Below are 24,052 nucleotides of genomic sequence, written 5' to 3'. Positions count from 1 at the left end.
TTTTTTGTCATCTTAATACAATGAATGTCACCAAACCTGACAGTGTGATGTTATAGTTGTTTTTATTCCTGGATATAAAAATGTGTTTTACTTATGAGGAGTGTATAACAGTGATATCACTAAGGAAAGCTTAATCACAAACAGAGGTAAGATTTATCCTCCAAGAGTCTTAGCTACCCGAAAAGCAGGTCTGATGTGCAGGAATCTTCGGCTTGCACAGGTGGAATCTCTTTGGCAAATAGAATTTCCTTGATTATAAAAGGCTTTGTATGGCATTTTTCTTTTTCTGCACCTTTTCTTTTGATTGGGCTTTGACAGTCCTCAAAAAGCAGCATTCAATACTGAGCTGCGTGCTGAAATTCCCTTGCCCAGTTTTCTCCATTTTGCATATTTCCTTGCACCTTTTACAAGTCCCTCTTATTTGACATTGAGTAAGTCACTTCTTTCTTCATTTGCAGGTTTATTATAGGCTTAAAGGAATTATTATAGTCTCTTGGCCTCACTTATGATTCTGAGGTACTGCAAGCATGTTCCTTTGGCATGACAAGGACATGGTACAGCATAGTCAAATCAAACTAAGCAATAGCTTCCTTACATGTTTAAAAATAAAAGATAAATATCAGTTCCACAAGACAGGTAAACCTTAATTGCTGAATGTTTATAGGAAGTTTTGAGATGGTCAGAGGTAAGGTCCTGTGCAAATGCAGTATTTTATTAAAATATTTAATAAGCAGATTCTGTGACCCAGTAGAGGGAACAAAGATGCCTGTCCACCCTTAATTTTCCTTACCCATAATTATTTCTACAGAACATAAATTACATATTGTACAGCTTTATTCTGTTTTCAGAGGTTAATTATACTAGAAATTCCAACCTTCTTTCTGTGGAGAGACCTCTTTCTCAGAAACCACACTTTGTAGCAGTGTGTTTTTCATTTAGAAGGGTTGAATTCTCATTTATGTCAACAAGTTTTTGTAGATTGACTACTTTCAAAATGTGTATACAGGTAAAATGGGAAGCCCTTATTCACAAATCATAATCATTCAATCTGGAAGATGTACTGGAAGCTGATGATATAGGAGTAGAAGCTTTTTTACACATGAAATCTGTTAGAGATTGCTCCTAATTTCATGCCTGCTATTGTAACCAAGAGAGGACCCAGTAATTCCTGTTGTAGTCATCTGAGCGTCTCCAGTGGTATCTCCATGCTGAGGGGAAACTTGGACTTGGTTACAAATGAGGCAAGGCAAGATGCAAAACGGACAGTGCCATTTGCTCTGTGTATGAGATTGGAGGCTTTTATGGATATATTACTTCAGCATTTAAAGACTTTAGTAAACTGAAAGCTGGGGTCTTAAAGTAAGGTTCACCAACCCACTTGTAACATACCTGGAGGGACAGATCTTTCATTCTCCAACATTAAAGATTGATGAACCCAGTATACTTTCAATTTCCGAGGGCAAGCTACTATTTCAGAAATGTTCCGATTTAATAATCTAATAGTCACGCTTCACTGTTTTTAAGATCCATGAGTAGCAAAATTACATTCCCATGTGAGTAATTTTAGTAAGGAGGTAGCAGCAAGGAAACTGAATTCTGTTTTAAAAAAAAATCCTGTTCAAGCCTTACTTCTGGAAAAGTTTGATTGTTTTTTTTAATGTAGCTATGGTGTGCTCAAGGCTTTTTTTTTTTTTTCCATCATTGCATATGCAAAATCCAGACCTGCAGAACTGTTCCATGTGGTGAATAGTCTGCTGAACCCAGACTGTTTTGCCTGAGTAGCAGATTTCCATATACCTCATTATGAGTTTGGATTTTTTTTATTTATGTAGGCTCTGTTGCTTCAAAGTGATGTGTGACTGCAGACCTTTATACCTACCAAAGAGATACCTTATCAAGTACTGAGGAAAATACAAGGGCAGGTTCCGTTGGAGATTAAGAGCCTTATTTTGCAGAGAAGAACCTTCTTTCCAGCCAGTTTAATTTGTCATGGAAACAGCATGTAAACTAAAGGCTGCAAAGTAACTTAGCTTTTGAAGCTTCTTAATTGTACCCAACAAGGTTCTGGATGTTTAGTGAGTGATGTAAGCCACAGTGTGTAATGCAAATTCATATGTCTTTTGATTGGTAAAAGACTGTAAGAAAGATTTAAGTCAGTACTGCTAAAAGAAAGTAACATGGACTTTAGCTTGTTGTTGCCTTATACAGCCTGGTTTAAAAAGTGCTAGAACTTTGCACACCAAAGAAGCCATTATCCTCAGCAGTAGCAAGCATGCTTCAGTCTTCCATGCTATGATAAAGGCAATTGATTGAGGTGCCAAAATGACGTCTCCGAAGTTAACGTATTTCTGTGGATTCCTACCATTCCGATTTCCAGTCTGTGCGTGAACAGAGTTAATATCTTTGTTCATGTTATTTCCTTCTGGGAATGAAAAAAAATCGTAGAATCGGGGAGTATAATCATAAAAAAATATAGACTGGAGGGAACCTCTGGAGATTATCTGGCTAAGCTCCTCTTCAGAGCAGGGCCAGCTTGGATCAGTGTGCTCATGGCAGTTGTTGAGCTGACCTTTGAGCACCTCCGAGGACAGAGATTCCCCAGCCCCCTGTGGGGCTGTCTTCCAGTATTTGATTACTCTCTTTGTGAAAATGCTTTTCCAAATAGCTAACCAGAACTTCCTTTGTTGCAACATTGTATTGCCTTTCATCCTGTCACTGTGCACTTTGGAGAAGACTTGGCTCCATTTTCTCTGTATTTTTCCATTAGATAATTGAAGACATCAATATGCCTTCAATAACAATATGCCTTCAACTCCCCTCTTCAATATCCCCCTCTCCTCAGTGTTCTCTTAAGACTGAACAAACCCATTTCTTTTAGCATCCCCCCTTACATCATGTACCTAATAATTTTTCTGACCCACTGTGCCCTTGATCTACTAGGTTAACACCTGTGTTGTATTGGGAGGCTCAAAACTGGAGTAGATGGTATCGCTGACATGCATCTGGCAATCTATTACTCCTCAGGCCAAATTATTTTGCTTATTCTTAGCTGATTTGACAGAAGGTGACTTTTTGAATAATTTAAGACTCAAAGTCCTCTCCTCCCTCAGTAACAGGATACCTTTACTACTGTGCTCCACGTCTTATTGATGAGGGCTAAGAAACAGAACTGTTTACAATGAAAAAGCTATTTTCTGACAGAATGCTTTGCATTAGTGCTACTCTTGATTAAAGTAGTTTAATTACAGTGGGTCATGGTATAACCTATCTTTATAGAAGATACCACTCAATACTTTTTATATCGCCACAGCATAAAATACGCTTCCTCATCATGCCCCTCTGACTTAAAGCATTGAGAAAGAGGACAGTGTAGTAATCACTTTCAAATCCCAGGAACTGTACATGTAATGTACTGTTAAATTAACTTCTATTTCTAGTGCTCTTGGAGGATCATCAGCCCTTCACATCCCAGCCTTTCCTGGTGGAGGTTGTCTTATCGACTACGTACCCCAAGTATGCCAGCTGCTAACAAACAAGGTAAGTTAGTAAAGAGAACTCAATTTTTCTTTCCCTTATGTGCTGTATTGTATTGCAGCATTTCTGTAGACATAGTTTTTCTTCTGCCAGGTGGTCAAAGCAAGGCATACTTAAGGTGAACTACACAAGGAATACCTTCTTGATAAGAGCTGACCACTTGCACAGGGCACTGAATATATTGGTTCTTTTAGCTGAACGTGCATGTTTGGGATCACATCCTGGAGTGGATTTTTCTTGCTGTGACATGTTATGGTTTAGGATAAAATGTTATTGTATTGTACAACACTGCCTTGTAGCATACTGTTTTGCTAGTAAATACAAATATGTAGCTTGCATATTATTAGCGTGGCCAGGGAGGTGATTCTCCCCCTCTACTCTGCCCTTGTGAGACCCCACCTGGAGTACTGTGTCCAGTTCTGGAGCCCCCAACGCAAGAAGGACATGGACCAGTTGGAGAAGGTCCAGAGGAGGGCTACGAAGACGATAAAAGGGCTGGAGCACCTCTCCTATGAGGACAGGCTGAGAGAGTTAGGGCTGTTCAGCCTGGAGAAGAGAAGGCTCCAGGGAGACCTTATAGCAGTCTTCCAATACCTCAGGGAGCCTACAAGAAAGATGGGGAGAGGCCGTTTAGTAGGGCCTGTTGTGATAGGACAAGGAATAATGGTTTTAAAATAGAGGGTGGTAGATTTAGATTGGATATTAGGAAAAAATTTTTTACAATGCGAGTTATAGAACACTGGAACAGGTTGCCCAGAGAGGTGGTGGAAGCCCCATCCCTGGAAACATTCAAGGCCAGGTTGGATGAGGCTCTGAGCAACCTGATCTGGTTGGGGATGTCCCTGCTCCTTGCAGGGGGGTTGGACTAGATGACCTTTGAAGGTCCCTTCCAACCCTAACCATTCTATGATTCTGTGATTCTAAGTTCTTATACCATAGTCATCATTGTAGATTTTGAGTACTTTCAGTGATTTTTTCTTCTCAGATGTTTCATCCAAATGAACTGAATCAGCAGTCTATTTGGATGTTTATACAGTAATGGCTACTTAAGGTTGCTGAAAAGCTGTGTTCTGGTTGCTTACTGTTTAAACAAAAAAGAGTAAGTACAGTATTTTGAAAGCTTCTCTGTTATTTAAGTGTAATTTTCAAAAGAAAGCTTAGGCACCAACATCTAGGAATCTACCTATTACAGAACTCCTATTTGTATTTGTATATGATTTTTACCTTCATTTGTCCAAATGAGGAAAATAATTTTATCTTTTAGAAAAAGTTCTTCAAAATATGTTTCCATAATTATATTGGAATCTATCTTTAGTTGTTTTTGTTGTGGTTTTCTGTTAAAATTACTTTCTGTTTTTAAAATCTGAAAGTATACAGGACTGTTTTTATCCTTTCTTAAACAAAGTCCCTTAAGCAAACTTATCATATGTTTTCCTTTTCCCAAAATAACATTTCAGATCCCACACAAAGCCTTCAAAATAGTCGTAGTTCTTTATAAAACGAAATAAGTCTCAATTTATAAATAGAATTTAACTTTAAGGGGTACAAGATAGCTCTCAGCAATGATCATATCAAGGCTTTTTAAAAAAATTTAGGAAAACGTTTGCCAGCCAAGGAATTCCAGTATTACCATAGCTGAGAAAAATATTCTTCCTCTTCTTTTCCTGTTCAGTGGGGAAAAAGAGTTTCTACAATGTTAATTTTCATTCTGGAAAACAAAGGAATTTACATAGAGAATCACATGTGGAAGCAAACCACTGGTACCTGAAGTAACCAGTTGTAAACCTGGTTTAAACTGTAAGCCTGATAGTACATGCCTTGTTTCTGTTATGGGTCAAACCCTGTTCACACTGTTCTGCGAAGTAATCCCATTCAAATCAATAGGAAAACATACATGGTGAGAGGAAAATTTTGCCTTAAGTCTTCCAAGTTTAGCTTTGTTGGATTTTGTCTGTGCCAGAATGGAAGTCTTTCAAAACCCAGAATGCCTCAGAAATCGATGCTCACAGTTGAGTAGGTGGCTCCCTGAGTCAGCATGAAACCACTGACAGAGCGAGCTTAGTGTTAAGAAGATTTTCTTGGAGATGCAGTCTTCAGAAAACACCCAAGATCAGTTGTGAAATATATATATTTTTTTTTCTTTTATATCCAGAATGTTATTTTGACACATAACCAACTGTCACTTCAGGTAATTATGATTTGCCTATCGTGGCTTCCTGCTCAAAATTCAGCAAGGCAAGGTTGTGCATTTATTTATTTTCTTCGCTCTTTATCTTGCATAGTTAGCGCTTTAGTATATTGTGAAATACTAAGTTTCACTCAGAAGTGAGTGAAGAGATTTCCTTATGTCCTTACAAGATTTTCTGTGTGCGAGATCCACTGTTTGTTTTAAAGGCGGTTTAAGGTTCTTGAGGGAAATCATGCAAGCTAAATGTAGGATTTGCAACTACTACAATGTCAAACATAAATCTTCCTTAACAAGGAATATATGACAAATTGGGAGCATTGGCTTTTTTATCTTTTTACAGCTTTGGATTTGTTTGTTTGTTTCTTTTTTAAGGTACAATATGTTATTCAGGGATACCATAAAAGAAGAGAGTATATCGCAGCTTTCCTGAGTCACTTTGGAACGTAAGTTTTCTTTTGATGCGTTATTTTCTGTAGCAAGGGAGAAAGTGTTGTTTTCTGCACATGATCTGTGGTTGGACTGCTGTCCACTGGATAAGATGAAATTGGGTCACTTTTCAAAGAATGATGTAAATAGATTGTCTCTCTGGTGCAATACTAGAATGAAGTTCAGTGTAACTTCACTTCTCTGCCAGCTGCCGATCTGATTTTGCTAGAAAACAGCTGATTATGGAGAAAGGACAGTAGGGGTTTTCTCCTCATGCGAAAGAAATATGCTCATTTCTAAATAAGTGACTGGAGAGGTTTTACAGTAATAGGCAGTGACTGGGGTGGGAGGGACAGGGAAGTGGGGATGGTTCCAAGCCTTGCAGGAGCCAGAAACCACTGCTCAGCATGAAGGCAGGACTGGGAGACCAGCTGCTCCCACTACCGCGCAGTATCTCTCTCTCTCTCTCTTGAGAGAGCTGTCAGGTCGTATCGAATTGCTCCAGTTCAAAGGTCCATGGCCTGGCATGATGACAAACTAACTTCACAAATCTGCTCATCAGGGGTGCCTTGGCACTGTGAAGGGTAGGCACTTTCGTTTCCCACCTAAAATCCTGACTTGAGCAAGGGTCCAGGAGCCGATGTGACAGCGACTGCCTGACCAGCAGTGCTTTGCTTCGTTGTGAGGAGGGAGTTTCTACTTCTGTGTGGTGATGCCAAATGACATGGATATTTGAGAGACCTTCAAATCTCAGGTCTCTCAAGTCAGCGTAAGAAGACAGGCGGCTTCTAGCATGCACCCAAATTTTATACAACTGCAGATAAATAACAATGACTTGAACTGGACATATGAGAGTCGATGCAAGCTGAGTCCTTGCGAAAACAGGTTATTTCTTTTTCTTCTGAGAAATCTGTCTACTGAACAGGACTTCCGTGTTGTTTGTATGCTCTCATGCTTTGCTTTTTTTAAATATACTCTTTTGAATTTTCAAATTTAAACTCTTCTCAGCCTGTGTATTTTCGATTTCACCCTGTCACTTACTACAGAGTAGTAATAAATAATAAATTATCTTAATCTGAGTAATATACAGGAATTTATATGTGTACAATTTTTATCAATTTAGTACTACCATGTATTAGTAGGTCTTCTTTCATTCTAAAATGTATTTATATAAACTGAATATGGCCTTTCTTTGGCTGTGAAACTCCAATACCAGAGCATAAATAAGATTTTTAAGATTAGAAGTTTCATCTAATTTTCATTTAGCTAGAAGATTGTAACTGTTAATAAATAAAGCAAATACTGGAAGTTTCTGAACAAACAAAAAAACCCAGTCCCTGTAATGCAGAATTTACATATTTATTGTTCCATATTAAAATGAATGGTAGGTAAAAATTGTATTCTTTTGTTTGTTTGTTTTGTTGATAGTGGTGTGGTGGAATATGATGCAGAAGGCTTCACAAAGCTTACTCTGTTGCTGATGTGGAAAGATTTTTGCTTCCTTGTTCACAGTGAGTAACTCTTTGCCTCAAGCATAAATGTCTATCCTCATGAAGATGTAAGTTCAAAAGGGAAAAAATACAATTACAGGAAACAATTTTAAAGTTTTAGCTATTTTTATCCAGTACTTCATGTATTTTTGATGTGACCATGACACTTTGAGAACACAAAATCCTGATTGTATTTGGAGAACGGGAGAGGATCCACATCGATAGCGTACTACCTGCTTTCCAGAATGCCAGAAGTGCCCTGGGAAGATTTTCTGATAATTTGACTCAACAGTAGGTTCACAGTTGTAACTCGTCCTTTCAAAAGTGTCAGTGAGGATCAGTACTGTACATAACCTGGGAATACCTAAAATATGCTGTAATTGTTGGGAATTAATGCATTGATAATGATAGTAAAGACACTTTAGTGTAGGGAAAATATATTAAATGAGAAATAGTACTATACTCTTTTTAAGAACCAAAAGTAATTTCTAGACTGAAACTGTGTAGGCAAAAGTGTCTAACAGTTTGGTACAGTATGTAGTTGGATTTGCTGTAATTTGAAATTTTAAAATCAAGGTTGTGTTACTTTAAAAAAATACATTCTTGGTTAAATAAATATATAGGAATTACTTCATGTAGAAATTAGTAAGTGTGGCTTTATTATTGTCTTATACATATTAACTTAACTAGCAATTAATTTTCCCTATGGTAAGGTGAAATTCACAGGTATCAAAGATATTTTTGTCTGGGGAAATTCAATCATTTTACCCTTTATTTTTAATTGTTACACTTCTCATCTTTGTTTAAAATAATTACAATGCTTTCTGGGCAGCTGCAACATTGGTGTTTGTTAACACTAGCACCAGAACATTTCAGATTACATCATTTTTTATTGTGGGCTAGCTTTTCATGTGGCAAACTAATGATGTCTTAATGACATCATAGAAATTTGTACGAGAGATTTTAAAGCAAGGAGTGGAGATTGCCATTTTTCAGATAAGTCCTTCCCCCTGTGTTGTATTGGAGATCATAAAAAATTGTCTCACTGATGTCTTTCTTTTTATCACCTAAGATTTCCAGACAGTAATGACCATAAGAGATCTAGAAAACTCAAACTATTGCAAACTTCCATCATATTAGTATGATTTATATTGCAGGAAAAAAAAAAAAGAAAGAAAACTGATTTTTATGAAAAATTGTCTTTATTACATCTTTACTTACTCTTCAACTACAGTTGACAACTGGACACCAGGCGATTGTCTTATATGAGTTAATGTTTCCTTATGTACAGCCACCTTGAAGATTTTCGACTTGTCTTACTCCCCAGTGTGCTTGACTTAGTTTTATCAATGATAAAATTCCTGTGGATTTGATTTTGGCTGTGGGATAATATGACGTAATACATGTTGAAGCAGTTAGGTTTCAGGGGAATCAAAATTCAAATTTCTGTTAAATAACAGAGTACGTTTTAACTATGTAATGTTTGGAGCGCTCAATTTAACTGGCACGAAAGCTGCAATTATAACTGAATAATTTATCACTATGCATTAACCCTGTGGCCTTGGAAATCATACAGTGGCTTAGCTATGTAAGCCATTGCATCACCTGCTTGTTGAACAATCTACAGCAAAAACATTTATGTTCTATGCACTGAAGGATGTTACAGTGAAAGGACCAAAACCTGCACTTCATTTCCTGAGTGAAGTAATGTAGGCTTTCATCTCTTAACCACTGACATAACTATGTATATTATGGTTGAATATTTAGCGAGCGTCTAATAAAATGTCTGGGAGAGATAGCCGTAAGTTGAAAACTGTTCTACTTTATATATTTACAATAATACATAGGGAAAGTATTCAGAGGAGAGTAAATAGGTCAGTATACAGCAAGCACCATAGCAAATCAAATGAAAAGAACCATAGTAACTTTTAGTGGCATCTTAATTTTGGTTAAAATTTTACATTTGATTGAGATTGAGAGATATATATAAACCCTAACATGAGTTGTATTTCTTTTAAAAGATTCATTCAGGGATTTCAGAAATAACTTTGGCGTTTGTTTGCAACTATTTGCATTCAAGGTGACAAATTTGTTTGGAAAGTAGGAAGCAAAACACATTAAAACTAAAGTAAAATTATTCAGAATAGTTTTATAGAGTAAACTGAGTTAAAAATAAGAGGAGAGAAGTGGGAAAGTAGTTCCCAATTGCCAAAGCCCAATAACCTCAGAACAATTTCACTTCTAATAAAAATTTTTTTGTGCAGCAGTTACAGAATGAAGAGCAAAGTCTACCTGCTCTTCCTTAAAACACAGAAGAGCTATGTAATTGCAAACTTAATCATTAGATTAATGCTGAAGTTATTACATTAGATCAAAGAGCAGTCAAAGGAACTGTTGCTTTAGTGGTTTAGGGTCAAGTGCTTTCAAATATGTGACAGATGAAATTAACATTCAGAAAAGCTGATGCATCTACATGGAAGAGGAAATCATTAATCAGATTTAGTGCTTTTGATATTGATAGTGTTTATGAGTAAGTCTCAGTATGAGGCTTCGTAAGTAAACTTCAATATACTGCTGATTTCTTTCTCTTCTTGTTTATAACTCAGCTATGATTAATTTTTGGAGATAGATATTTCTTCATATTCCTGTACCTGCATGCATTCTGTGTATTTATACCGTATGTAAATGTAAACACAAATTATGTTATCTGTGCACAATTAAGAATTAAATAGCCTTATTGATATGGACACAAGAATAGGACCCCAACCTGTATATAGGCTTTTGAAAGATGAATTTTTGTTATACGAGATTTTTAGATTATCAGCACTGAGGAGATTGACAGAAGTTGGACCAATTGCAGTAGTTTCTTACTGCTTACCTTAGAGGTTGTTTGTTTAAGACATCCTGAAAAGAACAGACACTAAACTGAAAAGCTGGAACAGGATTTCAGGGGATGGACAATGTTGGAAGCTATCAGCATTTGTATCTGAAGTTTGTATGGGATCTCAGACTTAGCTGATGTTGGAGGGAACACGTGCTGTCACTGACCTCGGCTAAATATCAATTATTTCAAGATCTGTGTTGGGTAATACCAGTAACCCAGGAGGTCCAAAGTGCTGGTAATGTCAAAGCTAAAAGTTTCATTAACAGGCTTTCTTGTTATGAGAATGGCAACTGAAGTTGGTTTTACCTAACTGTGCTGTTATGGGATGACCTCTGTCCGAGAATAGTTCAGAAATAGGCAACATCTCAGCAAGAAGGAGGGTTTTCCGCAGGAGGGACAAGCCAGCAAGGGACTTAGGGCATTAAATGGATTATGGCAGTTTGTACCTGTGAGTATCGGGCTTTGGACAGACACCTGCTTCTGGGTTCAGATTTTTTTGGTAGGAGTCATCAGTGCCAGCTTCTGATGCATTCCTGTTTGGATGTTGCTATCTGCATCCGTTTGTCAGCAGAACAGTTTGTGCCAATGCAGTTGAGTTATTGAGGATGTGCTCAACTTACGTGGTTTGAATTGGTGGCAAGAGCTAAACAATTGGGGTTTGCTCTTACAAACTTTCTTTCAATCTGGATTAGTACATCTGTCCACAGCCTCAGAAAGTAAGCAGAAAGCAGCATGGAAATTAAAGACACAAACAAAGAAATTTTGGTAGCCGTGCTTGTCAGATGAGGCTTTGGAGGAGGCAGGCAGGGAGGGAGGCGTTTTGGGAAAGAGCATTAGTAGCTGGGAGGACAGATTTACACTACTGTGCAAAGAAAATGTAGTTTATTCCAGTAGGGTTCAGAGAAAGAGGAATGTATGCCCACTCACTGTAAAAAAAAATAAAATTGCATTGAAAAAGTAATACATTCTATCATTCCAAGCAGAAATAATTCATTAGGCTTCAGATATTGTTTTAATCACTCATATAATAATAATCCTTAGAATTTAGATAAGTGTTAATTTTTCAGGCAACTGGTGTAGTTCAACATGTTACCTGCCTTTTAAAAGAGATTACCCTACTCCTGGAAAGTCAACAGTCTTTTCTTTCATCTAAGATTGTAATGTTACTTTTTTTTAACTTGCTTCAACAGATTCCTATTTGCAAAATCACTTGCCTAGCACGATAACTCCAAAGTCATTGAGGTAACAAAAATGTTTAAGAAATATTTGTTTATCTAAGCAATTTGGAACTCAGAACATTAGACTGTTCCCTGTGAATATACCTGTAAATATTTCTGTAAACCTTTATCTGCCTGTCGTTGTGGCCATAGAGCCCTCTCTGTTACATAGGACCTATAGGTCTTGTTAAATCTAAATATGAGAAGTATCTAGGATTTATTGGTTTGTTACAGCGTTTAATGCACTTGGAATATGCTCAATGATTCCTCTGTGCTGCTGAAGTAGGAATAACTGTTTGAGTGGGCTTGGTAGTTGTAGGAGGCAGGGGTGTTCAGTTTTCTGTTATGTAAGACTTGTTCACGTACCTTTTGGGTGCTGAAAAGAAGATATAGCCTTCAAGAGTTGCTCCTCTTCATCAATATCAGTGCCTGGCAGTTGTCACAATTAACACTTAAAATTCCAAGGGGAAGAAATCCTTGGAGGGAGTTAAGATTGCACTGGCTCTGCTTCTTCAGGGAAGTTAGTCTGATTGCAAAAGAGAAGCCTCTTCAAAGAAAAGGTAGGGGAAAATAAACTTGTCTGCCCCAGTTGTTTCCTGAGAAAAGTCCAAATGCTGAGTGGAATATTTACATTAGGTCGCATTTGTGAACTTCTATCTGGTGAGATGTTTTGACTTCCTTACATAGTGCTTTTATTTTATTCTTCTCATTGTCCCTTAAATGAAAATGGGAATTTATGACTCTGTAAAAACTAAGGGAGAAGGAAAAAGGACATATGACAAAGTATATGAGAATGGAGTAATATCTGGTAGTATCAGGAAAGCAAGGTAGTTCAGCAGAAATGTCAAGTGTCACAAAACAGGTGTTTCAGAAGTCCAGTATGAGAAGTCCAATGCTGATCAAAAAAGTCTGCAAAGATCATATAGGGAATGCAATTTTGTTCTTAAATGAGAAGCTGGAGATTAAGAAAGCCCTAGTGATATAAAACTGGCTGGCAGAAGTCACAAGCTATCTGGATCTTGGGCTTGGAAGTAATTTTTTGACTGTTCAGCAAGCAGATAAATGTCTCTCACGAGGCAGTCTTTTCCTCTGACTCTCTCAGTACGTTTAGTCAGTACTGTGTACTTCTTTGAATCCAGTCTTGAAAGTTCCTGAGCGCATGTCATTCTGCCTACAGCAAAATATGCCCTGCGCAGAGGGGGTCTCTTCAAAACTGTGTACATTGTTTTAATCACCACAAAATAAAGCATTCTCTGACACTTCATGTGTAGTGAGGTGCGTATTGCTTAACTGAAGTCAATGAAAGCTGTAGATACACTGCAGTGCTGTGGATCAGGCAGTGAGATGGAAAAGTAGCCTGAGTCACAGGCACACAGTTCTGCATTTAACTAGACGTGGTCAGGGCCTAATTTCAGGACTGAATTGCGGGATTTGAAAAATTAATTAGCCTTTTACTGATAATTTTTCTCCATTACGTATTTTTCTCTTTTATTTCTAAGGGACGCTGCCAACTAGATTTAGTTTGAAATTTGTATTGAAAGGTGATAATTTAATTCATGTCATTAAGAGTATGTTAAACATCATGTTTCTTTATTCCATCCTGGATATTTACTTGTACGTGAGCTGAATGAGATTTTTATTATTTAGGTATTCACAATGGATGGAAGTGAACCTGAAAACAGAGGTTTTCTTTTCCTCTCTTTCTGTTTCTGTGTTCATTTTGTAATCATGTCACTCACTATAAACCAGTTTTGGGTTCATATTTTAGATTCTGCTAAAAAAGGGAGAATGGACACAAGGCAAGTCATAAAACTTGATATGAACAGCAACAAACAGGAAACAACTGTTGTCATAAGAATTCGGTTTTACAAGTATTTTATGATGGCCTGATGTGGGTGGACTGACAAAGTATTTTTAAGTGTCACTTTGCTGTGGATGTTACCTTTTTAATTTCTGAGAAACGTGTCTATCTGCCATACCTTTAAAATTGTAGTGTATTGCCATAGACATGAATTGATGTTCTTCCAGGAACTACAAGCACTTTAACAAATGGACTTAAATGTTCTGTAAGAACTTCTTATAAAATTCTACTTTTCAGAAAAGTGAACTGTTGCTTTTTATTATCTCATAGATCTAGAGTCCTACTACTACGTGCCCAAGTATATGGCAGATAACTAATAAATTCACGGAAAAGATGCCTGAGATAGAAAAGTGATATAATCCTATCTTATCCACTCCATTTTTGAAAAAAAAGTAATTGGGTCACAAGTCATTGACAGAGCCAGGATATGAGTACAGATTGTGGTACGTTTTCTTCTTACTCTGTGCCTGTGTCTTGTGTCTATACGTTTTGATGTCTCACATGGCATTCACTGATAGTTTTTCTCTAAGGTGAGAACTACATTAAAGATGTGAGATACAGCAATTGAAAATTGCTCATAGTAGCAAGTACAAAACAAATATTTTGTTTTCAGTCTGGAAAGGAGATGATGAGCATGGGTTTCACAGGGATCAGTCCTGGATTCCATACCAGGCAATAGTCTTAGAAAAAAAAAACAGGATGATACAGAACACCACAAGATTATTGGAGATATGAAATTTCTATAAATAAGAGCTACATCAAGGAAAAAAATATTTTTCTGAGTCCTTCTTCCCTGTCTCCTTCCTCTCTCTCTCCAAGTACTATTCTTTCTCACGAAAGTAAACTTTTTCTAAGCTATATGTGATACAGCAATGGCACGCAAAGGCAACTGCTGCATGCCTTTTTCAAATATGTAAATGTAATTTACTTCTGAATAATAATAAATTTGCCTTGGTTTAGAGGTGGAATTGGTCACAAAGATGCTTAAACGTCTAAATGGGGGAAGGAGAGAGTGCTTAAACTGCTTTTCTGTCTCCTTTGTAACCAGTTCCCCTACCCTATTCAGCAGCCAGCCCACATTTTCCCTAGTCTTCCTTTTACTGTTACTGTTCCTGTAGCAGCCCATCTTGTTGTCTTTCATTTCCCTTGCAAGATTCAACTCCAGGTGAGCTTTGACATTTCTAAACTCCTCTCTGCATGCTCAGAAAGTGTCCACATCTCGTGTGCTTCCTTTTTATTTTTGAGTTTTGTTAGGAGCTCCTTGTTCATCCGTGTAGGCCTCCTGCTACTATTGCTTGAGTTTCTGCTCATTAGGAAGGACCATGCTTGAGCTTGGAGGAGGTGATCATGGACCTCCCTTCCTTCCAGGACCGTTATCCTATAGGATTCTCCCGTGGGAGGAGCAGGGTCCCTGAACAGCCTGAAGTCTGCTCCCTGAAGCTTGGGACTGTGATCCTGCTATTTGTCTTGCTTCATCCTCAAATGGAGTGTTCACAAGAGAGCACCAAAAATGACTGGTAGTCAGGAACCACAGCATGAAAGAATATGTTCCACAAACTAGTTCTTTAAGTAATGAAAAAACACTAGAAGGATAAGCTTTTAGAAGTATAAAGGTGGCTTCAAGGGCAAAAGTGATCAATTGTAATGTTCAGGAGTGGGCAGAAGCAATGAGCCTACATTGTAATAAAATTAGCTTTAAAAATATCTGGAGTAGCTGGTTGGGTCGGGCAGGATAACACTGCACTGTGATTTGAAAGCTGTAAGCCTGCATGGAGCGGAGCTTGAAAGAACAGGATGGCATGTGTGTCAGCAAAGGGTCCTCTTGACCTGCAGGACGATGTCATGCTGGTCACAGATGAGAATGAAATAAATCAGTTTCCTTTCAAATCTCAGGCAGCATTTAAAACAGGAAGAAGAACTTATTTGCAAGCCTCATAAGCTTAATAAAATGTGAGTGAGAGAAGACAATGTTTTTGCACAGCTACTTTTCAGGTAAAAACATGCCTTAAAAGCCTTCCTATCCTACTGGAAAGTATTCTAGAACTTCTTAGTGTTTAGTAGTGTGTGTCTGTACTGGGAAAGCAGAGGAAAAGTTTTCGCCTTTTTTCTGCCAGTAACTTGCTATGGTCACCAGCCTGTGCCGAGAAAGGGCATAGCTTGCTTTTTATGCCCATAACAACTGCAGTTGTATTTAAAGTATAAGCTTCAAGCAATTCAGATGGAGAAGAGGCAGCTTTTAGTAGCATCGATCTCATCAGCACTTAGAGAAGTTACTATAGAAACTGTTACAGCAGAAACAATAAAAGGAAATAGAAACGGAAGGGGGAGGGAATGAAGATCTTTGAGAATTTGAAGTAAAAATAAAGTGAAATAGATGTCACTAGCTGAAGCTGGTGAGGTAAAAAAAAAAGCCTTTCTCTTAATTAAAATAATAATGGTCACAGAAATTAGAGAAGGAAAAGACCTCTGAGGCCATTATGCCATTTCTTTGGGCTCTATAGATGATTATGAGATATTCCATGGGATATTTTTAGTATGTAGTCCAGTCTTGGTGTAAAAGTCTGAAAGAGTATGACAGAGTTGCGGTGGGTGATGACACTTCAAAGCAAGAAGACATTATAAAGCAGTTTATGGGTTAAGTTACATCACTTTTTCGTGGTCTTTGGCTGCATAGCTGGAAACTGCTTCAAGAATGTCTTGATTTGATCTGTTACTTAGTTCCTCTGTAAGACTAAACAAAGAATTAGATACTTTGTCTGCATCACATGACTGTAACTTAAGGTATTTGAACTATTTTTGTCACATTTTTTAAAATGCTGTTTTGTATGAAGAATGGAGTACTTTAAAAGAAAGACATGGTTTATGATAAAGACATGGGATATTTTTACAGCTGTATCATCTGCCTATGTTGAAAGAAAATCAAAACAGTAGTAATCATAAATCTAGTTGCCATTGGTGCCTACGCTATATTGTAGTTCCCATTATCAGTGGAACGAGAACCGCAAGATAGATACAGCAGTTTCACACAGTGCCCTTCAAATGAAAATGGGTTACATACTTTATTAAAAAGAACTAACAAACCAAAACAAGGAAAACTAAGTGATAAATTTATTCTGATCTCATTGAAATCCACAAGTAAACAAATCTACTCTCTGTAATGTTTCAGAATAGTTTAATCCATCACAATTCATTGTTTCCATTCTTTAGAAATATTTAAGGGCTATCTAAAAGCACTGGAATTAAAGGTAATCACTTCTGTATCTGAGACTTTAAAGTTGGCCGTTTCCATAGATGTCATGTTGTCATAAGACACATTAGGGAAAGGGACAAAAATTTTGAAAAAAGAACCAATTCTTATTTCAAATCTAGGCTGGATTAACAATAACTGAAAGTTGTTCCTGTCCAAGTAAAAAAAAAAAAGAAGAAGGAAAAAATAAGGAAAAGTAGATTCCTTTTAAGCATTCCTTAATGTCCCAATGAACATCACAGAGGTTACTGCAAACTGAGCATTTGCTAGCACTTTCAATAATTGCTGTCAGCCACCTCATGTTCTGGAGGTAATGTGTTAAACCTCTGCTAAAGAAAAGGTTCCTCAGCAGTTTCCCTCCTTTCTTGTCCCAGCTGAATTATTCCTAATGACTTTCTAATAACCTTGTCTTCTAAACGTCTCAGTGAACTCCCTTCCCATTCTGGAATATTACACTTGCTGACAAAGGTCAAGAAGATCTTGTGTTGTTATGAGGACCAACGATTGTACAAATGCAGTTACAGGACTGGCTCCTTAGTGAGTTGTTCTGTTGCCATGACCATTTCTCTGTACAGAACAAGGAGCTATGAAGTTCCTATATTCACATAAATTTTCATAATCTCAAATATTGCCATTTTTAATTATTACAATCACATTTCAATGTTTATCTTCTATTGATTAATATTGTACATTCAGTTGATACATAACTAATGCAGTTAAGAAAATATGTAGTTGTCTTTTTTCATAGTATTTGTATTTTCATAGCATTTATTTGGAAATCTTTTCTACATAAGTCATCTTATTCATTTACTGTACAAATGTTGGCTTTGCCGATGGGATGGATGTTTCCCATTAATTAGGTCTGCAAGGGCAGACCTAATTATTTCAAAACCAGCTGTGATTACCAACACACTCAAAGTGTCATAAGTGCCTCAGCTAAAATTCCATAAACAGCTTTTTATTTCACATTTGAAATTTTGAAATGTTGATTTCAAAATAGCATCTTCCTGCAAAGAACCTGTTTTGCTCCAGAAGGGATGTTAGCCCTAATAATATTTAACAGACTCAAATTCCTGTGACTGTGGTCTGTTAACCGGAAGTCCCACACTAATGTCATTGATATGTTATTTGTCATCCTTGCTCTCTCATTCTTGCAAGACTACATCATCGCGCACTAAAGCAGGATAGCTGTGGTATTTTGTAATTCTGTGTGTTTTGAGCCACATTCACCCTTTCATTTTTTGCCAGCACAATGTAGGCTCTAAAGGCCTTCAGCCCACAAGTCAGGGAAAGATTCACTAGGCAAAATAGCCTGAAATCGTGTCCTGCAGAGGTTTGTGCTAGCCACTACAGTCCGCAAACTGCTTGTGGCAGGGTCTGTTCCGGTTTCACAATAGGTACACTGATCAATATGATTCCTAAAAGGCCTTCTGTGATAAAGTTGCTATGTAAAAAGTGAAGATAGCTGTTTTCCCTTGAAGTTAGGTGAAGATTTTTCACCCATTGTACAGCTTTCCCATAGGAGAAATCATGTCAGAAAATCTACTGGAATTTTAAAAAAAAAAAAAAATAGAACTTGATAGACATGTAAGGAGCATTAGATACTATAGTATCTGTGTTACCACTGAGTTGCATTGTAATCTCACATGCATCTCGTCCACGTTCACACATCATGAAAACTGGAGAGCTCTGAGTTCAAGGAACTTTTCAGTTTGAGGCAGTGCATTTAGATCCGCAAGTTCTTCTTCCTAACAGCATGAGCTGAGTTGCAAGTAAGGGCAGAGAGAATGTGAAATTCAGTGAACCAAAAAAAGAACAAGCAAAACGATGATGAATATATACTAATAAGAGACAGTTCTGGAGCCTGGAATATGTGTTTCCTGTTTCCATTACTTACTTCAGAAGTACTTGAATGCAGAAGCATTCTCTGGCCAGAGTTGGATGATAAGTAAGGAGTGAGTCAGGGGATTTCTGGAATAGAACAGATAGTATCAGGCTAAGATTGTTCAGTGTTCTCTGGAGATTTGGATTTTGCACATCTTTCCTGTACTCTTCTTGTTTTTCTGGTGAAATAATTTAAACAAAACTTCTCACGTGTCCAGTAATTCTTTATTCTGAAGTACCTACTATGGCAGTCAATAATGGAAGGAGTTGTGTTTGGCTATGTAAATTATTATGGGCTCTTAAGTCTTAGAAGAATTGGGTCCCACAGGCTGGCACTCAGCATCAGTAGACAAGTTGACTGTCCTTTCCCTCGTCCTTTATTCCCTATCTGAAATCCCCGAATGCCCTCTCAATTCATGAAGATGCTGTGAAACAGTTTTTAAAATATTTTGTGTAGCTATCATTGTCTCTTATGATGATTAGAATCATCACATTGAAAAGCTCATGCAGAAATGAATACGTATTTAATCAAAGCAAGGCTTCAGTGTTGTGCAGTAAATAAATGCAGAGCGGTAGATTCTGTCAGATGGGGCAATCCAGAACAGCATCTCCTTTGGCCAGCTCTGTCCATCCTGGGAACTGAACTGGAAAGGATACTGTGTTATCTTGTATTTGAAGGCTGCTCCATAAAGCGAGTAGAGATTGAGTTAAGGTTATGCAGGCCATGAAATCTTGTAGAAGTAGAAATCTCAACAGTAAAATATCCAGATCATCTAGTGTTTATGAGTGCAAAACAAATTACAGGTGCAATGAACTGCAGTAGATTCAAGCATCCAGAAGGTTAATAAGATAACCAGTATAGTATCATGCAAGCATTGAAAGGGTGCGTGACATTCAGTTGACTTCTGTGAAAACAAATATCTAGATTTATCCAGTGCCTTCCAAAAGATGATTAAAGTTTTTCTCTAGGACAGGGGAATAGTACATGGAAAATTTTCTAAATATTGCCATCTAAGTACTTTGAAATATTTATTTGGCCAGCATGCATTTCAATCATGGTTTTGTTTTTCCTTCTCTTCTCTCCAGTGCTTAAAGGTGGGGTAAACCTGCATTTTTCGTCTGAGCATTTTTCTTTCAGAAAGTCTATAACAGCAGTGGTATATGCTTTTGCTTCTGCATTTCATATCTTGTTTAAAAAGCTGTGAAATTACATGGCAAAGATATTTGAGAGTTAATAAGATTGTCGAAAGCAACTCTCTAGTTGACATAAGCTTAACAAACTAGTTACCCTGCTCCAGATCTCAGTATGGTTGTTCTTTAAGAAAACGAACAATTAAACCTTGCTGATTCATTGCACAGTTTTTTAGTTATTAATGAATCTGGATTTTGGCTTTAAAATAACTATGTTTGACTATATGTATGCATTAAATGCTAACTAAGTCAAGAGAAGCAAATTTGTGTGTTACTTCTCGATAGTTTCTTATGCTTCAAAAAGAGAGCAACTTCAACTATTTATAAACTGTAATTAAGTTTCTTTACAACATGACTCATGCTCAACAAGCAAGTCCTTTTTCTTTTGCTTTCTTATGAACTGTGTGGGAAAATTAGGGTTCAATCACCAAAGAATTTACTCAATGCTTAATTACCCAAAACAGCCCTCCAAGTTCTGCTCGTATAGAGCTTCCATAAAGATGTGATTTTCCCTGTATTGTGGTTTTCTAAAATTTGACTTTTAAAAAATGATCTGTAAATTGTAACATAGAAGAAAGTATTATTTTACTATGGTATTGGCTTCTTTCTCCAGTCTGCTTCTTTGAGCTCTGCTTGTATTAATAGTGTGATGCTCAGGAAAGCCAAAGTAAGAAATCATCAGGAATAAATTGCTTTGAGCATGGAACTGAATTAGAAAGCTTTACTTTCCTGAATGAGCTAATTGTTTAAATTTTCCAAAGGAAATGTTTCTATTTCTGTAAGAGAAGGGGTAAATGGGACTTCCTTTGACATAATTTTTGTTTTAAATTTGAGTTTGACAGCAAGATTTTTACCTTCATAACCAAATATTACTGCATGACTTGTATAAGCATGCTACTTGAAGTGACTCACTTAAAGTAGATTAAGTTATTTTTAGGGAGATAATTTGCACTGTTTGAAAGAGAGGAAAAAAGGGAGAGCGAGTGCTGCTGAGAGCTAGATCCCTCATTATAGTTTACAGAGCTCGTGAACCCAGCATCCAAGCAAAAGATGACTAAGCAAGGGGTCTATTGGTACTTTCAGGAATTTACAGACATGAGTCATCTGCTTATTTTCTGCAGACATATCACCAGGGTACTTTGTGAGTCAGCTGTTATTTGGAAATAGTACATGTATTCAGCACGAATACATTTTTGTAGTTCTTGGGTAACTAGCATGCCAAGCCAAAGCGAGCTTTTATACTTTGCCTAGTTCAGGTGTTGATTTACAAAAGCGGTGCGTTGTTTTTAACTGTGATGCGTTTTTCATGGCAAAGCGTACACGTTGTCTGGGATGTAATTATGATAATGCTTACCTTTGCCATCTTACGTATCGCATGAAGGCAGATATGATTTTTTAGTGATGCACAGATTGAGAGTCAAATTGCCTATATGACCAGGTACAAAGAAAAATTTTATCAACCTGTGTGACTATGAGCAGTATGTGACCTTTTATCTTCAGAGCACCTTGCTAGTCTTGATTACCAATGGTATTTGCTTATTCTTCATGTGCTATAAAGTGCTTCACCCCAAATCCAAGCGTTCTGTATGCTCACAGTGTCAATGGACGAGTATCCACTGCGACGGAAATAAGTTCTTGCCTTCCCTTCCTACTGCTGAAATAATAGCTGGCTACCTTGAGATATGTATAATGCTTTACAACTCAAGGCTATTTCCTGTTTACTGGTCTTTTAGGTGTGGTTGTGTTCCAGAATTAGGGGCAGGTTTTTTCACTTGGTCTGGGCTCATCTCACACCTTGTAATTAAGGAAACACTTGGGTTAGAAAAATGGGAATTTGGTGATTTTAGGTGAAGGGTAGTGTTAGAAATCAAAAGCAGGTCAAATTTTTCAAAACTACCTGTAGCTCAGGATCATACTGCTGTTGGCCAGAGGTAGTATGTACAATTTTAAATCTAATTTGATAATCTGATTTAACAGTTTATAATGTAAGTAATTCCTGAAAAATCTTATACAGGTTTTGGTTAATAAAAGAAGAAAATGCGTTCTGTTTGTATTCTGGTGATAGCAGTGTTGGAACATATTTTTGTGAAAGAAAGGCTTCTTGTAACAAATTGAAGCATCTCTGTAGTGAGAGTGATGTCTTGCTTATCCATTTAAACAGTATTTCTAGTGCTAGATACTTTTTCTGAAATGCAAACCTTTTTTGTTTTAGGTAACAGGAAGAAAACTGCTACTGCTTGCCCCCATTATGTAGGCAGAGCTTTTCGAAGGAAAGTTAATGAAAGTCAGAAATTCTCAAGTAAAAAGTTAAATACAAGGACTGACCTATTAGTCAAGTGTTTTGTTGAAGTTTGTTATTCCTTTCACACAGTGATAAAATACACAATTATACAGAGTAGTTTTCCTTTAAGGGGTTGGTACTTAAGAAGGGAAAAGATGCACTAGAGGAACAGAGTTTAAGCACTTAGAGCTGTAGAAGTATATTTATAACGTTAAAATAGAGAGCCTGTCTCCTTGCTTCATACTCTTTTCCACGGTGAAGTCCTTCAGAGGCTGCGGCACATACGTACCATCTGCGAGGGGAGGACTCGACTTGCTTGCTGATAAATGGCCTTGATACGCGAGTGGTTTTTAGGGTTGTTATTTAATAATCACATTATAAAGAGGAATTTGACGGAGCAATCTTTGAGTCTAACCTTTGTTACAGCAGTGATCTGCCCTCAAATTAGCAGAACTCTGCCCATGTCATTACTGCTTAAACATCTGCTGGAAGCTGCTGTGTGAGCTGAGTCACCAGGACGCTGGGAGTTATCACGTGTAGCTCAGACACTGGGTCATGAACTGAGCAAACTCTGTCGTCCACGGTGATTAGTTGTGTTTTGAGACTACGGCTGAAATATCACATTCAGTTTTGTGTACTTCATGGCTACAAATGGTCTTACTTGTATGGCTTGGTGGGTAATGTACGGTAAAAGGAGCTATGGTTTGACCGGTGCTCATCAGGCTACTCAGATGTGATTAGAAAAACTGAAAAATGAAGGGACTAGCAGGATGATAGCATGAGACCTAGAAAAGTAAAATCTGTCTTACACTGATATCTGAGTCCATGAGCAGAGCTTTCGAAGGAAGTGCTGGAATCTCTGCTCCGTAAAGTATTTAAAAGTAGCTAATACAGTGCATTGCCAAGCATACTAGAGGGGAGATCCTGTTCCGCCTGAGGATGGGTTTAGTCCTGTACTGTTCCTTTTGCTTTCTTCAAATTCTGTTTGTACTGATTTTGCTACCTGCTTTGATTGCTACTTCAGCTATTACAACCTGTTTATTACCTTAAAAATCTTTCCTTCTCTTGAAGAAGGACTGTGAAGTGACAGAGAATACTGAGAACCCAGGTGTATGTGAATGAATTATAATCTTAGTAATTTATTTCACTCATTGCTACAGCAATATGGAAAATTATTTAAGATTTACAGGGAGTTACTGTTCCATTGCAGTGTTCTTTCCTTGTGCAGAATTAAAGAATTGTGATCTGGAGGATAAGAAAAAGTAAGGTTGTGGGTGCTTTGTAAATGAAGTCTACACCTTTAAAAGAAATGCACATTCTGCTAATTTTGGTGTTAGATCAGACATTTAATGTAAATAATTCAAGTCTGTTGTCATAACTCAATTTAATTACAGATTTCTGAAGCCTCTTGACATTAAAAGTAGACCAAGAAAATCTAAACTATGAATCTAGCAATGAAATAATTAAGTTTAAAATCAGTTTCTGACCATATTATTAACTGTTGTAGACTATTTTATTGTTCTGCCAGATCTAGCTGATCATGAGACAGTGATAAGCGAAGGGAACTAAGAGGTTCTGATTTTTATTTTTAGTGAGATATTTTGAGTATTAATGACTTTGCAGTGTGTTTTTTGGTTTTATGGGGGGGGTTTTGTCTAGCAGATGACAGCAAGTTGAGATCTTTTCCAGCTCATGTGACTGAATCTTTCTACATCCTTTATCAAATCATTTAACCACTTTGTCTGAGGCAGCTGTAAAATGAGAATGGTAATGCTTTTGATGTCTGTGGGGGCACTAAAATCAGTTTGCTAAAGCAGATAGAAAAGTTTGTTTCTTGAGTGGAAAGCAT

At 37.2% G+C, this 24,052-nt stretch overlaps 1 protein-coding gene across 1 annotated transcript in view; it reads left to right on the top strand.

Annotated features, from left to right (window-relative positions):
* Positions 1-24,052, top strand: part of BABAM2 (BRISC and BRCA1 A complex member 2) — a 175,986-nt gene that overhangs the window by 128,810 nt on the left and 23,124 nt on the right. The window contains exons 8-10 of the mRNA XM_086745927.1: positions 3,438-3,537; positions 6,095-6,165; positions 7,577-7,659. Coding sequence (XP_086602053.1) covers positions 3,438-3,537; positions 6,095-6,165; positions 7,577-7,659 — 254 coding nt within the window. The remainder of the gene's footprint in view (positions 1-3,437; positions 3,538-6,094; positions 6,166-7,576; positions 7,660-24,052) is intronic.

The sequence above is a fragment of the Chlamydotis macqueenii genome, chromosome 3 (assembly GCF_036417535.1).
Source record: "Chlamydotis macqueenii isolate bChlMac1 chromosome 3, bChlMac1.mat, whole genome shotgun sequence".
Classification (NCBI taxonomy): Eukaryota; Metazoa; Chordata; class Aves; order Otidiformes; family Otididae; genus Chlamydotis; species Chlamydotis macqueenii.
This window is presented reverse-complemented; position numbering and strand designations above follow the sequence as displayed.